This window comes from Pleurodeles waltl, chromosome 1_1 (assembly GCF_031143425.1).
Source record: "Pleurodeles waltl isolate 20211129_DDA chromosome 1_1, aPleWal1.hap1.20221129, whole genome shotgun sequence".
Lineage (NCBI taxonomy): Eukaryota > Metazoa > Chordata > Amphibia > Caudata > Salamandridae > Pleurodeles > Pleurodeles waltl.
This window is the reverse complement of record NC_090436.1, coordinates 434,147,319-434,168,325: the sequence shown is the minus strand read 5'-3', so window position 1 is coordinate 434,168,325 and position 21,007 is coordinate 434,147,319. Positions and strand designations below refer to the sequence as shown.

Genomic DNA, 21,007 nt, shown 5'->3' with positions numbered 1-21,007 from the left:
ATTGCTCCAAAGCGCTAAAATGAAGGAAACTAAAAAAAATCCACTGTTACCAAGAACCAGACGATACTGCAACCTGGATGCATCCGAGGTACTCAGTTGAGAGCAACCCCCAAACATGTGCTATACATTAGGGGCAGGATGCCAACCATGAATTATAGAGGAAGCACACTTTTAGAGAGCACAGTTATGGCAGTCGCACCAATACAACCTGATCTCAGCAGTGGATGGAGGTTGCTTGCTTGTGCCTTCAGGGGAGTGTGCACTACCCGCCTGTAGGGTAAAGTTTGCACACTGCATGGTAGACCCTGACACAGTGTTGAGGAGCGCCGGGGTAGGGTGTCGGACCCGCACTTTGAATAGTGGCCCTGTGACTGGAGAAGCCACAATGTGGTCTGCAAAATGCTGCTATCCTGTGGGGCAGATGGTTTCGGATGCTCCATCCTCAAATCTCAGAAGATGGGCCCCCTATCGAACACTAGATATAGCAAATGGTACTAGAAATAACAAATGAAAAGCCACAATTAGAGGCTTTTTGGTATCCTCATATTAAGAAGATGATTATTAGTTTTTCCTACTTTCTCCACCCAAATTAATTCTTGTGTTAAACACTAAACTGATACTGCAGACATTTAATTGTAGGCTAAGACAAAGATAGCAATGTGGAATCAAAGGGTCTGCTTGTAAAAAAAAATATATATATATATGTATATGTATATGTTCGATGGCATGTGTAGCTGCAGATACACATGCTGTGCATTACTTCTGCCATCTAGTGTTGGGCTTGGAGTGTTACAAGTTGTTTTTCTTTGAAGAAGTGTTTTCGAGTCACGAGATCGAGTGACTCCTCCTCTTCGGTTCCATTGAGCATGGGCATCGACTCCATTGTTAGATTGTTTTCTTTCTTCCATCGGGTTCGGACGTGTTCCTCTTCACTCCGGTTGTTCGAGTCGGAAAATCTTATAAACCATCTAAAATTATCAGTATTGTTATCGATCTCGTTTCATCCAGCATCGACACCTCGGTACCGGCGGATACACATTTTTAATTGCCCTTCGGGGCACCCGCGCCCATCTTGGGCCTAGTCGGCCCAACCAAAAGTATCGTCTAAGCCTCATGGACCGGACCCGTTTAGATTCTGCCCTCGGTGCCAGGCCAAGTATTTATCTCCGGATCATCAAGAGGATACTTGTGAAGCCTGTAAATCCTTCCATTCGAAAAAGACCCTAAGAGACCAAAGATAGCGAGGTTAGAGATGGCGTCCAGAAGCACTGAACGCCTCGACGCAGAAGAGTAGGAGATGATTCACACAGCTGTCTTCGTTCGGGGATCCGATTTCGAACAAGAGTCCGACGTCGACCGACCACTGACTGCGGGCCAGCAATGTGAGTACGCTTGCCTCGACCCAAACACAAGGCCTCTGGGATGCCACTGCCGGAAGGCCATGGCTCTACCCAAAAAAAAAGGTGACCTGTGACCAAGTAACATCTTCGGCACCGAAAAAGGCCACACCCGTAACGAAGCCTTCGGACTCGAGCCGAGGCACAGGCTCCGAAATCATACGACACCAACCCATCGAGTCGAGACCCCGAAAGTCACTTTCAGAACCGAGGCCAGCAACTACTCCAGGCCTTTCGGTGCCAAAAAAAACAGCTTCGGAGATGAAAAAACATTCCTATACAGAGGAGCATGGACTTTCGAAACAATTAAAAGAAAGCCATAGATTTGAGGAGGAGCTACAACAAATGGAGGATTTCAATGAAAAACAGGCCAGGATACAGATCCACAAGGACACTGGCAAGATCCTCACAGCACCTCCTCTCAAAACAAAAAGAAAACTGGCCTTCCACGGACGTTTGGACACTGATCAGCCAACGGCTAAAGTGCCAAGAGAGAAATCTCTGCTTCCCCAGTTTTCTCCTCACCAGTCTCCTCCTCACTCCACTCAACTGACTGTCTTCCCCGCCTGCTACACTCACTGCGCAGTCTCCATCACACAATATGCAGTCACAACAGGACACAGATCCATGGGATCTCTATGACGACCCAGTCTCAGACAATAGTCCAGAGTGCTACCCATCTAAGCCATCGCCACCTGAGGATAGCACCTCATATACACAGGTTGTAGCTAGGGCAGCAGCTTTTCACAACGTGACCATGCACACAGAACCTCTAGAGGACGACTTCTTGTTCAATACATTGTCCTCAACTCATGCCACATACCAAAGCCTACCCATGCTCCCCGGTATGCTCAAACATGCGCAGCAAATATTCCAAGAACCAGTTAAAGGAAGGGCTATAACCCCAAGAGTAGAGAAAAAGTACAAGCCACCACCCTCAGATCCCATTTTTATCACACAACAGCTGTCCCCAGATTCAGTAGTGGTCAGCGCAGCGAGGAAAAGGGCTAACCCACAGTCCTCTGGCGACGCACCCCCTCCAGATAAAGAAAGCAAAAAATTTGATGCTGCAGGGAAAAGGGTGGCGTCACAGGCAGCTAATCAGTGTCACATAGCTAATTCGCAGGCCCTTCTAGCTAGATACGATAGTGCTCATTGGGATGAGATGAAGGACATTATTCAGCATCTCCCCAAGGACCAACAGAAGAGAACCCAGCAGGTAGTAGAGGAGGGACAGGCAATTACGAACAATCAAATAAGATCAGCGCTGGACTCAGCAGATACAGCCGCAAGGACTATAAATACGGCTGTCACCATTAGGCGACATGCATGGCTCAGGTCATCAGGTTTTAAACCTGAAATCCAACAGGCCGTCCTCAACATGCCTTTTAATCAGCAACAATTATTCCGCACACAGGTGGACACAGCAATAGACAAGATGAAAAAAGAAGCCGACACTGCCAAAGCAATGGGAGCGCTTTATTCATCACAATACAGAGGCTCATTTCGGAAGCCTCAATATAGGGGAGGCTTCAGGCCACAACCTTCTGAGCCATCTACCTCACAAGCCAAGCCCTCTTACCAGACCCAATACCAAAGAGGGGGATTTTGGGGATCCTACAGAGGACAATTCCCCAAATCTAGAGGAAAATACCAGTCCTCAAAACAAGCCACTAATAACAAACAGTGACTTTACCATCACCTTCCCTCAACACACTTCCCCTGTGAGAGGAAGACTGAAAATGTTCCACGACCAATGGTTAAACATCACAACAGACACATGGGTACTATCCATTATCCAACATGGTTACTGCATACAGTTCACACAGTTTCCTCCAGACATTCCCCCAAAAGTGCACAAACTTTCATCGCAACATCTTGCAATGTTGCAAACAGAAGTACAGGCACTATTACTCAAACAAGCCATAGAACTTGTGCCGCATCATCAAAAAGGAACAGGGGTTTACTCCCTGTACTTCCTTATTCCCAAGAAGGACAAAACATTAAGACCAATATTAGATCTCAGGACTCTCAACTTATACATCCGATCGGAACACTTTCACATGGTAACGCTACAAAATGTAGTCCCACTGCGACAACAGGAAGAATTTATGACAACACTGGATCTAAAAGATGCGTATTTTCACATTCCCATCCATCCAGCTCACAGAAAATACCTCAGGTTTGTTATACAAGGAAAACATTACCAATTCTAAGTATTACTCTTCGGGATAACAACAGACCCTAGAGTCTTTACAAAATGCCTTGCCGTAGTCGCAGCATACATAAGGAGACAACATATGCATGTATTCCCATACCTCGACGATTGGCTAATAAAAGCCAACACTCAAAAATAGTGTCAAAATCACACATGTTATGTAATAAACACCCTACACACACTAGGGTTCTCAACAAATTACCAAAAGTCACACCTGCAACCATCACAAATTCAGTAGTACTTAGGGGCTGCACTAAACACTCAAAAGACGCTTGCAAGTCCAAGCCCACAAAGAGTGCAATTGTTCCACACCATATTGCCCAAAATTCAGCCAAACCAACACTACACTGTCCATTTGGTCATGAAACTGCTAGGTCTGATGGTATCATGCATCGCCATTGTCCCAAACGCAAGGTTACACATGAGGCCCTTACAACAGTGCCTCGCAAAACAATGGTCGCAGACACATGGTCGTCTTCAAGATCTAGTGTTGCTAGACCCCCAAACACACATTTTGCTTCAGTGGTGGAATCTGACAAATTTAAACAAAGGGCAGCCATTTCAAGACCCTGTGCCTCACGCCATTCTCACAACAGATGCACCAATGATTGGATGGGGAGTACACCTCAACAATCACAATATTCAGGGACAATGGGACAACAAACAGAAACAGTTTCACTTAGTACTGCTAGCAGTGTCCCTAGCACTAAGAGCCTTTTAAGCTCTTCTTGCTCACAAACACATTTTTGTCAGAACAGAGGAGGAACCCACTCATCACAACTTTGCCTTCTAGCACAAAAAATTTGGCATTGGGCAATTCACAACAACACACACCTGGTAGCTCAATACATTCCAGGGATTCACAATCAGTTAGTAGACAACCTCAGTCGTGATCACCAACAAACTCACAAGTTGGAAATTCACCCCCAAGTACTTCACAAATACTTTTGTCACTGGGGGACAACAGACATAGATCTGTTAGCCACCAACCACAACGCAAAATGCCTAAACTTCGCGTCCAGGTACTCGCACCCTCTATCCAAAGGGAATGCTCTGTGGATCAACTGGTCAGGGATATTTGCTTATGCTTTTCCCTCTCTCCCGCTCATTCCATTTTTGGTCAACAAACTGCGTCAAAACCAACTCAAACTCATACTTGTAGCACCAACGTGGGCACGCCAACCATGGTACACCACACTGCTAGACCTGTCAATAGTACCATACGTCAAACTCCCAAAAAGACCAGACCTGCTGACACAAAACAAACAGCAGGTCAGACACCCCAATCCAGCGATGCTCAATCTGGCAATCTGGCTCCTGAAATCTTAGAGTTTGGGTATCTAAATCTTCCACCAGAATGTATGGAAGTCATTAAACAGGAAAGAAAACCTACTACCAGGCAGTGTTATGGTAACAAATGGAAAAGATTTGTTTTCTTCTGTCAAGCAAAACACATAACACCCTTAGACGCAACCATACAAGACATCGTAAGTTATTTACTCCACCTACAAAAAGCAAATTTAGCTTTTTCATCCATCAAAATACATCTCACAGCAATTTCTGCTTATTTACAAAATAAACAACACAAATCTCTATTTAGAGTGCCAGTCATCAAAGCTTTCATGGAGGGTCTCAAACGAATCGTACCCCCAAGAACGCCACCTGTACCCCCATGGAATCTTAACATTGTACTTACACGACTCATGGGTCCACCCTTTGAACCCATGCACTCCTGTCAGATTCAATTCCTAACTTGGAAAGTAGCATTTCTAGTGGCAATCACTTCATTACGAAGAGTTAGTGAAATACAAGCATTCACTATTGAACAACCCTTTATCCAAGTACACAAACATAAGATTATACTTCGCACAAACCCTAAATTTCTACCTAAAGTCATCTCACCGTTTCATTTAAACCAGACAGTGGAACTTCCAGTCTTCTTCCCACAGCCAGACTCAGTGGCAGAAAGAGCACTACATACATTGGATATTAAGAGAGCTTTAATGTATTACATCGACAGAACAAAATCATTTCGAAAAACGTAACAATTGTTCGTCGCATTCCAAAAACCCCATACTGGTAATCCTATATCAAAACAAGGCATAGCCAGGTGGATAGTGAAGTGTATCCAAATTTGTTACCTAAAGGCTAAAAGACAACGGCTAATTACACAAAGGCACTTTCCGCTAGGAAAAAAGGAGCAACAATGTCATTTCTAGGAAACATACCAATGACAGAAATTTGTAAAGCAGCCACTTGGTCGACACCTCATACATTTACCAAGCATTACTGTGTAGATGTGTTAGCAACACAGCAGGCCACAGTAGGACAGGCTGTACTAAGAACATTATTTCAAACAACTTCAAATCCTACAGGCTGACCACTGCTTAGGGGAGGAATACTGCTTTGTAGTCTATGCATAGCATGTGTATTTGCATCTACACATGCCATCGAACGGAAAATGTCACTTACCCAGTGTACATCTGTTCGTGGCATGTCCCGCTGCAGATTCACATGCGCCCTCCCTCCTCCCCGGGAGCCTGTAGCCGTTTAAGTTGCATTTAAAATGTGTACATATGTATATACATCTCTATTCCATTGCATGGACATTTCTTTCTTTACACTCTGTATATACATCTCTATTCCATTGCATGGACATCTCTTTCTTTACACTCTATCACTCCTACCTTACCCTCTGCGGAAAAACAATCTAAGATGGAGTCGATGCCCATGCTCAATGGAGCCGAAAAGGAGGAGTCACTCGGTCCCTTTACTCGAAAAGACTTCTTCGAAGAAAAACAACTTGTAACACTCCGAGCCCAACACTAGATGGCAGGACCTGTGCATAGCATGTGAATCTGCAGCGGAACATGCAACGAACAGATGTACACTGGGTAAGTGACATTTTCCATACATATATATATATATATATATATATATATATATATATATATATATATGCATATGCTTCACATAAGATTCAAACGACGGCACTCCATGCAGTTTACTGTCCTTTATTTATGTCAGGAATTCGATATAAATTCAAAAACCTCAAGGAATCACAGGTTTAGGGCGACTCGTTTCAACCATCATGGTCTTCCTCCTGGCCCTCCAAGTGTTCCAGTCATGTGGCCCATCTTACTCTTTAAATAACCACTGGTTTAATTAATAGACATAGAAGAAATCTCTCATTTTGTTTTCCCCCTTTTTTTTCTCTCTCTCCTTCTTCTTTGTGTCCTATATGCATTGCTCCTCTCTGTAAATTAAACATTTCTAATTACCTAATTCATCTATTTATCTCTGATGGGCAACATTGCAACAGAGGCTTCTACCTCCCAGTATAAACAAGGGCAACAACAGCAGTTCCAGAGAGGGTGATTTAGAGGATCTTATAGAGGCCAACATTTTAGAGCCAGAGGCAAATTCCAGGCCTCCAAACAAGTCACTACCCCATCAAAACATTGACTTACTAAGCACAACACAACCTCACCCATCTCCTGTGGGGGGCAGACTGCAGCAATTCCACTCCCAATGGCAAAATATCACCACAGACCAATGAGTACTTTCAATTATCCGCAATGGTTATTGCCTAGAATTGATTTCTACCCCTCCAAACATTACTCCACGTTATCACAGGTTGTCCCCAGAACACAATATTCTATTACAAGAAAAGTACAATTGCTACTACTAAAAGAGGCAATAGAATTAGGCCCAGAATCTCAACAAGGAACAGGGGTAAACTCACTGTACTTCCTCATTCCCAAAAAGGATGGCACTCTCAGACCACTAAATCTATATATCCTGTCAGAACAGTTTCACATGATAGCTCTGCAGGACGTCATTCCACTACTAAAAAAAACAAGATTACATGACTGCTTTAGACCTCATAGATGCGTATTTCCATATACCCATCCATCCAGCTCACAGAAAATACCTAAGGTTTGTAATAGCAGGAAACATTACCAATTCAAAGTTCTGCAATTCTGCATAACAAGCGCTCCAAGAGTATTCACAAAATGTCTAGCAGTAATAGCGGCTTACCTAAGAAGACAACACATACATGTCTTTCCTTACCTAGACGATTGGCTCATAAAATCAAGCAATTTTATACAATGTCAACAGCACACTCAATACACAATAGAAACCCTACATATATTATGGTTCACTCTCAACTACCAAAAATCCCATCTTCAGCCAGCACAGGAGCCTACTTACCTAGGTGCCATTCTCAATACGCAAAAAGCCTTAGCCTATCCGAATACACAAAGGATACAAGCTTTCCAAAATCTCATACCACAAATGCAGCCAAATCAACAATACACTGTAAGATTTATCATGAAACTGTTGGGAATGATGGCATCCTGCATAGCAATAGTACTGCATGCAAGACTAAACATGAGAACACTGCAACAGTGCCTCTCACAGCAGTGGTCTCAAGCACAATATCTACTGTTGTTAGACCGCCAAAAGCACAGGTCCCTTCAATGGTGGAATCTCAGCAATTTAATGAAGGGGCGGTCATTTGAAGACCCTGTCCCTCAGACCACAATAACAACAGATTCATCAGTGATAGTTTGGGAGCTCATCTCAACATCCTTACCATTCAAGGGGAATGGCATTCAAAACAGCTACATTATCACATAAACCATTTATAATTATTAGCTGTGTTCTTTGCCCTAAAAGCATTTCAACCACTTCTCAAACACAAGACTGTCTTGATAAAAACAGACAATATGATGTCCATGTATTACCTAAAGAAACAAGGTGGGACACATTGATTCTCAACTGTCCCTTCTAGCCCAAACAATATGGAAATGGGCAATTCACAATCACATTCATCTACTAGCAGAATACATCCCAGGAATACACAGTCAGCTAGTGGATCTCCTAAGCAGAACACACCAACAGATACTCGAATGGGAAATTCACACACAGGTACTTCATCAGTACTTTCAAAAGTGGGGGACACCAGAAATAGACCTATTTGCAACAAGCGAAAAACACAAAATGCCAAAACTTCACATCCAGACACCCACACCCTCTGTCCAAGGGCAATGCTCTATGGCTCAACTGGTCAGGGATATTTGCTTATGCTTTTCCCCCTCTCCCACTACTTCTATTTCTGGTCAACAAACTGTGTCAGACCTCTCTCACCATGATACTCATAGCCCCAATGTGGACACAACAACATTAGTACACAGCACTCCTAGACCTGTTAGTAGTACCTCACTACAAACTTCCAAACAGACCGGATTTGTTAACACAAAACAAGGGACAAATCAGACATCCAAATCCCAGTGGTCTCAACTTAGCTATTTGGTTCCTGAAGTCATAAAATTTGGATACTTGCAACTTCCATCAGAATGCATGGAAGTTCTCAAACAAGCATGCAAGCCTACAACTAGACAATGCTATGCTAACAAATGGAAACAATTTGTCTATTACTGTCATCTAAAAATACTGAACCATTTACAGCATCAATACAAGATATTATATGCTACCTACGTCATTTACAGAAGTCAATGTTAGCTTTCTCATCTATTAAAATTCATCTTACTGCCATATCAGCATATTTGCAGACTATACAACATACCTCTCTCTTTAGAGTACCAGTTATCAAAGTCTTCATGGAAGGACTAAAACATATTATTCCACCTAGAACACCACCAGTTCCTGCTTGGAATCTCAATATTGTACTCACAAGACTAATGGGCCCACCTTTTGATCCCATGCATTCCTGTGAAATTCAATTTCTAACCTGGAAAGTTGCTTTCCTTGTAGCGATTACTTCATTAGGAAGAGTTAGGGAAATACAGGCATTCACTCTTGAGGAACCTTTTTTTCCAAGTACACAAACATAAAGTTGCACTTAGAACTAATCCAGAATTTCTGCCAAAGGTTGTATCACCTTTTCACATAAACCAAACAGTGGAATTGCCAGTCTTCTTCCCACTGCCATATTCAACCGCAGAAAGAACCCTTCACACTCTTGACCTTAAAAGAGCTCTAATGTATTATGTGGTTAAAAGAAAAGATTTCAGAAAAACTAAACAGCTTTTCGTTGGCTTTCACCAGCCTCATAAAGGTAATCCTATCTCTAAACATGGATTAGCTAGATGGATTGTTAAATGTATTCAAACATGTTACATTAAGGCAAAACAACAACTTTTAATCACAACAAGAGCTCATTCCACTAGGAAAAATGGTGCCTCTATGTCATTTTTAGGAAACATACCAATGGCAGACATATGTGAAGCTGCCACATGGTCTATATCACATACATTTACAAAGCATTATGTGTAGATGTACTTTCAAAGCAACAGGCCATTGTTGGTAAAGCTGTCTTAAGAACATTATTTCAAACAACTCCAACTCCAACTCCTACAGGATAGCCACTGCATCTTTTGGGGAGAACAGTTGCTTTGTAGTCTATGCATAGCATGTGTATCTGCAGCTACACATGCCATCGAACGGAAAACGTCACTTACCCAGTGTACATCTGTTTGTGGCATGTAGTGCTGCAGATTCACATGCACCCTCCCTCCTCCCCGGAAGCCTGTAGTCGTTGCAGTTTTCTTATTTGTACGTATGTATATACATTTACATTTTCATGGACATCTATTTTTACTTACTATTTTTTATAGAACATTTATATTTTTACACTCTATCACTCCTTCCTTACACCCTTTTGCGGGAAAACAATCTAACAACGGAGTCGATGCCCATGCGCAGTATGACCGAGAGGAGGAGTCACTCGATCCCGTGACTCCAAAGACTTCTTCGAAGAAAAAACAATTTGTAACACTCCAAGCCTAACACTAGATGGCGGAAGCAATGCATAGCATGTGAATCTGCAGTACTACATGCCTCAAACAGATGTACACTGGGTAAGTGACATTTTCCATATCAATCAAGTTAAGAAGTCCTTCTTGTAACATGAAATGCCAAGATGTTAATAATAAAAAAAAAAAGGCGCATCAGAAAGTAAGAAAATGTGTTGCATTACTGAAAAGCAAGCTATACTAAATATGGTTCCCACAATTAGCTCTTATATTTTTTTTCACTCCAAATCTACTGAGAATCTTCAAGTGATAACATTTTCACCTATGTGTAAAATGGGGAGCAAGAAGCTGTTTTGAGTGTTCACTTGAACAATGACATTTTATGCTGCCAAGAAATATAACTTTATCCACACAGATACTGCTATGTCTTTCCTTTGATAAGGAGTTACCTTCCTTATAATACCGGGTTACAAGATTAAACCATGTAAGAGTTTCGAAGGAAGGTTGCTTATAAGGTGAATAACCTTTGAAAACATTTCAACAAAAGCCAACCCAGTTGACATTTTGTGTTCAGGACATGGAGGTTCAGTCTTGAGTAAGGGAAATGTTGTCCTCATTTGACAGTTTAGTCACCTTCTTGAAAGATCCCAGGGGATCAATTTAACTTACACGATGATTGATAACCTTTCATGACAAAAATGTTTGTAGTCTAATTTTGCAACACCAAGATGATCTTAGGATAAGAAGCATTGATGTAATTATAGCACAAAATCATGAAAAATAGAAAAATTGGGGGACATGATAGGAAAAAGGCACCACCTCTGCTCTCCTGGTCAAGAATTTGATCGGTAATGTTGTACAGTAATTTGGAAGATTAAGGAGGGCTATATTGCGCGGTGCTAATTCTTAAAATGGCAAATGTCACTGCCACAAAGACACTAGAGTGGGTAACAGCTACCTTACGTGCCTCCTATAGCTGTGTCAGATCAGTTAAATCCCAAATCAGAATTAAATTGAAAGCTTGATTTTGAATATAGCTGGTCTCTAATGCTATTATCTCTGTTTCAAAGATGCACACGTTTTGTGTCTTCAATAGACTTTTTCAGATCAGGAAAATACATTTTTAGACTCATACTCTCCAAACATGGATTGTAATAATGAATGTAAGATTAGGGTGACACCTTTTTCTGTTAACAGAGATGTATTGATTAAATCTTCAACTATTATAAGTGAGTTTAAGTTTCACAATTACAGGGTCCTAAAAGCATTCCAGTATTTATTGGTATTTTGTGATATTTTTTTCAAAATCAGTTAGAAGCTATGTTAATACTGGAATTGTACCTTCTCATGGAAAGGAAACTAAATTATGCTGATAGACAGGTTCTCTTAAACAAGTAGCCAAGCGGTGGTGGTGGTGGGGGGGGGGCTACTATTTATTGGAAGGAATTGAATTTATGTGAGATATAGGCCACTCTTTAAATCTGTGGGGCAGGTATCAGGTTGTGTTACACCACTGGCCTTATCAAATACTTAAATACTTTGCATAGCCTTATTGCGAGTGAACTAGGGACCAGTAACTATGCCTGTTTTACTTACACAAATCTGGAAGAATATGCAGCATTACAGCTGGCGGTGGAGCTGTTCAAAATGATTTTGAAATGTTGTCTCCAAACGTGCTAAGGCTTGTCTTGAGTAATATTATGAGCAAACTATTCATGTTCTAGAACAAGGGCACAGGTACCAGGTGTTTCTACGTTAAAACACATTAAAGATTGAGAAACATATATTGAACTAAATGGTGCTGTTTCAAGTCAGAGTTTTTTGTGATTTATATTAATTAATCAGAAAAATGTAGTTTAGATGTGAACTTTCTCATTAATTTCTGCTGGTATGTTTTACAGAGACTGTTGATGTGAGCACCGAAGCAGCCCTCGCATTACTTGCAATTGGAGACCCAGCATTACAGGCCAGGTTGAGCACACAAGGTATGGTCAACCTTGTTTACTTTTGTATAAAATAAAGTACACTTTTAATTGTTTATTTTACATTCATACATAGTTTGTAGAACTAGAACATGTAGTGCAAATGTTGGGACAACCAATATTGTAGGGTCATTGTAGATAGTTTCTTATTGATACCTTCTAAAACCAGCCCCAGAGGCATGCATTTCACTATATCTAGTAAAAACTACTTAAGAACTGTTTAACAGTTCAATTTTTGGTATGCTGTTTATTTTTCTACATTTAATAAAGGTGTTTTAAAGCATTCTGTACCTAGACTTTTAATGGTGCTTGCCTTGAGACTTTGGTGCTCATTATGACATGGGCGGTAAATTCCAAATACCGCCGCAGTGATGGCCGCCAGCATTCAGCCACGGAGGCAAACATCCGTCTGCCAGATTATGACCTACACACACACAAAACCAGCCACTACCACAAATCCGCCAGACCCAACGAACACGATAAACTGTCAGAACTAGCACCCATACCGTTACACCAGCAAAACAACGCCCGCCAAATAATGACCCCCGAATCACCACAGCGGACATTCAACAGTGGTAAAACATTGGCGGAGCACACCACCGCAGTGGAAATGGCCACCCAAAAACAAAACAAGACAACATTGACCAGTCCAAAATACCCACACCTGACACAAATACACACACCCCACACATCCACCAACAGCACTATAAAACACACTCCTACATCAACCACAAACCTTTTCAAACACAAGAAGACCACTACACCTTGCCAGGCCAATCCTAGAGATAACTGCATGCACACACTGCAACTACCATTCATCCGTCACGCTCCCACACCCTACCACATCACTCATCACCCTCCGCACAACCCACACACCGCACAACACCCATATCCCCACAAAGGCACCCCCGTTTCACTGATGAGGAGTTGTGGGTGATGGCGGAGGAAATAGTCAGGGTAGAGTCACAGCTATTTGGAGCACAGGTACAGCAGATCTGCATTGCCAGGAAGATGGACCTCTGATGAAGGATCGTACACAGGGTGAACGCTGTGGGAACAAACCCACACACAAGGGATAACATAAGGAAGAGGTGGAACGACCTACAGAGGAAGGTGCGTTCCATTGCAGCATGGTACCAGCTCGCCCCCACCTCCTCCCCAGCAGTTGACAGCATGGGAGGAGAAAGTCTTGGCAATACTGCATCCTGAGGGCCTCACAGGAGGACTGGACACTGGTGAGTCACCATTACCAACCTACCACCACCCATACCTGCATGACATGTCACCCCCTCACCTTGACTCCCTTCACCCCTCTCCATCCCACACAGTGCACCACCCCAATTACCACACCTAAATGTCTACTTCTGCGTGCCATACCCACTGCAAGCACATCCCTCTCAGCTCTGCATGAATACCCACCAGCAATGCACGGACAGCATGTAGAACTACCAATCCCACAATCCATCACCATACACTACCAAGGGTGGGATGAGAACACCAATATAATTGGGAAAGGTAGACATGAGAAATGTGTGGCAGACAATCACCCTAACAAATAACTTACATCTCCACAGGTGCACCAGCCGATATTAGCAGCGAGGAGGGCCCATGGAAAACCAGTCCCCCACTAGAAGATGCCCTCAGTGATGACAGCAACTCTGGAGGTCCTGATCTGGATGAACTCCCTGGCCCTGTCCCATCTGGGAACACAGTTCAGTCGGCTACCACATCCCACAGCCAGTCCACCACAGGACCCCTGCTCCCCTCAGACTCAAACACCACGTCAGCCAGCCAACGCTCCCAAACCCTAGTCCCCAGGACACGTCAATCAGTAGTGTGCCCACCTGTACAGGGACCCGAGTAGAATCCACACAGTCAAGATGATGAAGGTCCTGGTGTAAGTTGAAGTGGGCACACCGTTTAGGGGACACAGGCACAGTGGGCCAAGGACAGCTGTGTGACAGGGGGAGGCCAAGCCCAGGGAACCGACTGCCCAGGAGGCACTCACAAAAGTCCTAAGGACATACCAACAATTCCAGGACAGGATGGGTCAGGTGATCAACATCTTGCAGGAGAACCGGTGGCTGCAAGGGAACACCACCAGGAGGTCATGCAACAATTGCAGGCCTTAAATACCACCATGGCCTCCATTGCAGGGGTGCTGAGTGACATGGCGAAAATCATGCGTGAGTACACAACACACCAATGGGCCTCTTTCGCCAGCCAGTGTTCTGACCAGCCCTCCACATCTGCTGCAGCTAGTGGACAAGAGGCTCTGCCACGGGACTCTCAGGCCACCAGCATCCCTCCCCCTGTAGAAGGTGAACAACTCCGCAAACGGTCCCTGCGACCAAGACGGACACCAGAGACAGTTGCCAAGACCACCGCCAGGAAATGAGCCCCTCCAGAATGTCCCCCTTGTGTTCCACTGATTTGCCTTGTTCACTTTGGACTGCCATTGCTTCTCTACCTATGGCCGCATGGACACTGGACCTTTGCTATAGACTACACTGAACTTTTCCCACCCCTCACCCCACTCTAATGTACTTTCCATTGTTTTTTAAACACCCCTGAACACAACTACGAGTAATAGTGCTTTATCATTAAGTAATGTGCAATGTATTGAACTGTATTATCCTGTGGAAATGTCCTGTAATGTGTTAATCCATCCAACAAATGTGTTCCAGCAGTCCGTAGCCATCACATCAGTACACTGTTGTGACCACACCAACATCTGCAATAAGGGAAGCCATAGGTGACAGTCATTTGAGATGCAAAGGTAGTGACTGGCACAACACAACAGCCACACAGCACTTAACTTAAATGGAGATATGATCAGATCTACAGTCTTACCTAAGTGTCTTTGGAAGTACTGCTAAATGATGTGTCCTGTTGTTAACATCCTCCTCCTCCTCTTCTTCACTGTCCTCAGTGTCCACAGCTACCACAGGTGCATTGTCACCCCCCTCCTCCTGCAGATAGGGCACATAGCGTCTGTGGGCCAAGTTGTGCAGCATGCAGCAGACCACCACGATCTGGCAGACCTTCTCAGGGGAATAGCATAGAAATCTCCCTGTCAAATGGAGGCACCTGAACCTGGTTTCAGGAGACCGAAAGTGCATTCTGCAATCCTCCTGGTACGCCCATGTGCATCATTGTACCGATCTTCAGTCCCTGTTCTCGGATTCCTAACAGGGGTCAACAGCCATGACAGGTTTGGGTAGCCAGAGTCACCTGGAAGAAGTGAGGGAGACACAGCCATGCACAATGGCATGGGGTATGACACCAGTAGGCTTGCACTGACACATACATTGGGTGGGGGCTCAAGCTCACCTATCAGCCACACTCTGTGCCTCTGTAGTTGTGCCATCACCTGTGGGACACTGCTATTCCTCAAGACATAGGCATTATGCACAGATCCAGGATACTTGGGATTGACGTGAGATATGTACTGGTCAGCAAGGCACACCATCTGGATATTGAGAGAGTGGAAACTCTTCCTATTCCTGTACACCTGTTGTAGGAAGTTGGCTCTGTATGTACTATTTCAAAGTGAGAAATAGTGTGCAGAGTCCAAAGGTTCCCCTTAGAGGTAAGATAGTGGCAAAATTAGATAATGCTAAAGCTCCATTTTGCGGTAGTGTGGTTGAGCAGTAGGCTTATCAGAGGGTAGTGTTAAGCATTTGTTGTACACACAGGCAATAAATGAGGAACACACACTCAACGACTTACTCCAGGCCAATAGGTTTTTATATAGAAAAATATATTTTCTTAATTTAAGAACCACAGGTTCAAGATTTGAAGTAAACACATAAAATGCAAGGTGCTTCACATGGGTAACTTAAGAATTTTGAATAAAAGCAATATCATATACAGTCTTTGTAAAAATGGCAATAAGCTATTTTCAAAGTGGACACAGTGCAAAAATCAACAGTTCCTGGGAGAGGTAAGTAAAGGTTAGTTTGTGAGGTAAGTAAAAGACTTACAAGACTCAGTTCTGGGGCATAGGCAGCACACCGTTGGGGGTTCAAGGCAACCCCAAAGTTACCACACCTGCAGCTCAGGGCCGGTCAGGAGCAGAGTTGAAAGTGGTGCTCAAAACACATAGGCACCTATGGAAAACAGGGGTGCTCCGGTTCCAGTCTGCCAGCAGGTAAGTACCCGCGTCCTTGGGGGCAGACCAGGGGGGTTTTGTAGAGCACTGGGGGGGACAGAAGTAGGCATACAAAACACCCCCTCAGCGGCACAGGGCGGCCGGGTGCAGTGGGCAAAGCAGGCGTCGGGTTTCAGATAGGAATCAGTGGAGGGACCCCGAGGTCACTCTAGCGGTGCAGGCAGACACAGGGAGTGGCTTCTCGAGACAGCCACCACCTGTGTTAGGCAGAGGGTCGTCTGGGGGTCACTCCTGCGCTGAGGTTCGGTTCCTTCAGGTCCTGGGGGCTGCGGGTGCAGTGCTCGTTCCAGGCGTCGGGTCCCTTGTTACAGGCTCGGGGGGAGCCTCTGGATTCTCTCTGCAGGAGTCGCTGTGGATGTTCAGGGGGGTCGTCTCTGGCTACTCACGGGCTCGCAGTCGCCGGGGAGTCCTCTCTGTGTTGTTGGTTCTCTGGATCTCGAGCCGGGGGCATCGGGTGCAGAGTGTGAAGTCTCATGCTTCCGGCGGGAAACATGTAGTCTTTGAAAGTTGCTTCTTTGTTGCCAAGAAGTTGCTGGTTTTGAGCGGAGCCGCTGCTCACGGGAGTTTCTTGGTCCTTTAGTCCAGGGCAGTCCTCTCAGGCTTCAGAGGTCGCTGGTCCCTGTCGGATGCGTCACGTTTTGCAGGTTTTCGAAGTTGGAGACAGGCGGTAGGGCTGGGGCCAAAGCAGTTGTTGTCTTCCGTCTTCTCTGCAGGCTTGAAGGTCAGCAGTCTTTCTTGTTTCTTCAGGTTGCAGGAATCTGATTTCCTGGGATCTGGGGGTGCCCCTAAATACTACATTTAGGGGTGTGTTTAGGTCTGGGAGGGCAGTAGCCAGTGGCTACTGTCCTGGAGGGTGGCTACACCCTCTTTGTGCCTCCTCCCTATGGGGAGGGGGGCAAGTCCCTAATCCTTTTGGAGGAATCCTCCAAATTAAGATGGAGGATTTCTAAAGGCAGGGGTCACCTCAGCTCAGGACACCTTAGGGGCTGTCCTGACTGGTGGATGACGACTCCTTGTTAATCTCATTATCTCCTCCAGCCTTGCCGCCAGAAGTGGGGGCAGTGGCCGGAGGGGCGGGCATCTCCACTAGCTGGGATGCCCTGGGGTGCTGTAACAAAAGGGGTGAGCCTTTGAGGCTCACCCCCAGGTGTTACAGTTCCTGCAGGGGGAGGGGTGAAGCACCTCCACCCAGTACAGGCTTTGTTCCTGGCCACAGAGTGACAAAGGCACTTCTCCCCATGTGGCCAGCAACATGTCTGGTGTGTTACAGGCTGGCAGAAACTGGTCAGCCTACACTAGAAGTCGGATTGGTATTCAGGGGGCATCTCTAACATGCCCTCTGGGTATATGTTACAATAAATTGCACACTGGCATCAGTGTGCTTTTATTGTGCTGAGAAGGTTGATACCAAACTTCCCAGTTTTCACTGTAGCCATTATGGAACTGTGGAGTTTGTGTTTGACAAACTCCCAGACCATATACTCTTATGGCTACCCTGCACTTACAATGTCTAAGGTTTTGCTTAGTTACTGTAGGAGCATAGTGCTCATGCACATATGCCCTCACCTGTTGTATAGTGCGCCCTGCCTTTGGGCTGTAAGGCATGCTAGAGGGGTGACTTACCTATGCCACAGGCAGTGTGAGGTTGGCATGGCACTCTGAAGGGAGTGCCAGGTCGACTTAGTCTTTTTCTCCCCACCAGCACACACAAACTGTGAGGCAGTGTGCATGTGCTGAGTGAGGGGTCCCCAGGGTGGCATAAGACATGCTGCACCCCTGAGAGACCTTCCCTGGCATCAGGGCCCTTGGTACCAGGGGGTTGCAGTTACAAGTGACTTATCTGACTGCTAGGGCTGTGCCAGTTGTGGAAGCAAAGGTACAGTTTAGGGAAAGAACACTGGTGCTGGGGTCTCGTTAGCAGGGTCCCCGCACACTTTCAATCAAAACTTAGCATCGGCAAAGGCAAAACTTTAGGAGGTAACCATGCCAAGGAGGCATTTCCTTACACTTGTTCATTTGCCCTTGGAGGGACTAAGGCAGTATGGGTCCTGTTGATGGCCCCAATCACATGTGGTTTGCGTCCCATTGTGTAGAATTCACCCTTCACAGCGGGCAAATCATCAACCTGGGGGAATGCGATGTAGCTGCTCATGTGTTTGACCAAGGCAGACAAAACCCTTCCAAGCACAATCGAGAACATTTACTGTGACATTTCTGCAGCCAAGCCCACAGTCACCTGGAAAGAACCAGTTGCAAGGAAATGGAGCACTGACACTACCTGCACAAGAAGGGGAATTGCTGTGGTGCTACGGATAACAGGAATCAGATCAGGCTCCAATTGTGCACACAGCTCTGTGATTGTGGCCCTGTCCAGACGATTGGTGAGTATGATGTGTTTGTCCTCCAGTGTAGCCAAGTCCACAAGGGGTCTGTACACGAGTGCTTGCCTCCTCCTCCTATTCCTCCGCAGTGATTGGTAACTAAGTGAGCAATAATTATTAAGGGTGTGACAACAGGACCTATGGACACACAACATCATAGTACACAGAGCATATATGTATGTAGGACATCAGATTTGTCTAGGTGTGTACAGTCGACTAATGACGCACATATGAATTCAAAACATGAGTACCAGCAGTAGGAAAATGCAACCTCCTGTCCTGTATGCAGGGACAGGTGGAAGTGAGCGCACTCCGCCGGCGTTAGGCGTCATGGCGGTAGGAGGTCTGCACTTCCGTGCAATTCCTCATTGGCTGACATGGGGCTCTGTGGAGTACAGGAACCAATGATGATCAACGGTGACGGTGTGTACCACCACGGACGTGACAGCCATTTTTTTTCTACAACTTCACTTGATTCCTGACTTTCCACTGTGATACATCTCCACTGCGTGTGCTGCTGTAACCTGTGTCTGGAACCTCCCATGCCACAGGGGAAAGGGCCCCAGCCTTCATGTTGGAGGAGTAGGAAAAGCTCATGCATGGGGTCCTACCTCTGTATGGGGAGTTGTGTGAGCCCCCAGACCAACAGGTGAGTACATCATGGTACGTTGCATGCGACATGGCTGCATGTAGGTGTATGTGTGTGCTAGCAGTGTGTCATTTGGGGGGGGGGTTTGGCTGCAGGCAATATTAATGCAGAGGTAATGGGTCATGTGTGTGTGCTTGATGACGGGCAAATGCAGTATGTAAGCCATTTGTGTGACTGGCTAGATTGTCTGGTTCAGGGTGTCCCTCTGTCTGTGTTTCCTCTGCAGGTCAGTGTCCATCAGAAGAAGGGGTTGTAGAGTGCCATTGCCAAGGACGTGCAGATCATGTGGGTCCATATCCGGCGAAGCACCTACTGCATGAAACGGTGGGAGGACCTGAGATGCTGGCCCAGAAAACCGCGCAAGTCCAGCTGGGGACGGCCACCCAACGATGGAGGGGTGCCCGTCTGAGCCTGACCCCCCTAATGGCTCGCATACTGGTGGTTGCCAATCCTGAGTTGGATGGGTGCTTGAGGGCAGCACAGCAGCCACAAGGGGGTGAGTGATATTCATATTTTGTTGGCTGCCATGGGATTTGGGTGCAAGGTTCTAGTCGGTGGATGCCCCAATATGCCAGGTTACCCATTACTGCGTGGTCCTGCTTAGCTATGTAGGGTGGTGTGCATTTTTGGTATTACTATGGAGCTAGCATGCCATGGCAGACCGGACTTAGTTGGTCCCAGTAGGTGTGCAGATGGTACTGTTTGGGTTATTTCCTGCTGTAGTACCTAGGGAATGGTTTGTCACTGTGGTCCATGTATCCCATCTATACTGTTGTTTCTGTGATTGACCCAGTGCTTCCTGTCTTCCCCCCCACCTTCTCTCCTTTTCTCATCCTGTCCATGTGTGCATAAGCATTATCTGGCGAAGGAGCAGGGGCACCAGCGAGTGAGGGAGCTGCAGCCCACGGGACCCAGGAGGCAGAGTCCACCAGTGCCAAGGTGACCAGTGGGTTGGAGAGCGAGGGGAACACCACGGGGGGAGTCTGGAGCTGAGACCGCTGACTCTGAGTCCTCCTCCGATGAAAGCTCCCTGGTGGTGGCGGACCCCTCAGGGACCCCCCCAGCTACAAGATCTTCCGCCACCCACGTACGAGAACACCTTTCCAGTAGCCCCCCACCCAGTTGGCCGTGCCCGCTCGCCCAGGAGGGTGGGCGTCTACCTCGCCCCAGGCACCTCAGGCAATGCCCCAGTCAGCCCTGCTGCCCTCAGTGAGGAGGCTATTGACCTCCTGAGATTCATCTCTGTAGGGCAGTCAACCATAGTGAATGCCATCCAGGCATCCCATATGCAGCGTTGCAGTGCCTTCCTGGAGGATATTCACGGTGGCTTGGTGGCTCTTCAGAAATTTCTAAGCTCTGGCCCCCTCTCTGAAGGCAGCCAGTGTCCCTGTTTCTTCTGTCCCCTCTCCAACTACCTCTTCCCA

The 21,007-nt window shown here is 45.7% G+C and overlaps 1 protein-coding gene across 2 annotated transcripts in view; it reads left to right on the top strand.

Moving 5' to 3' along the window:
- Positions 1-21,007, top strand: part of BDP1 (BDP1 general transcription factor IIIB subunit) — a 1,097,554-nt gene that overhangs the window by 800,571 nt on the left and 275,976 nt on the right. For both annotated transcript variants that reach the window (XM_069224223.1, XM_069224213.1), the window contains exon 33: positions 12,299-12,382. In XM_069224223.1, the coding sequence (XP_069080324.1) occupies positions 12,299-12,382 (84 nt within the window). The remainder of the gene's footprint in view (positions 1-12,298; positions 12,383-21,007) is intronic.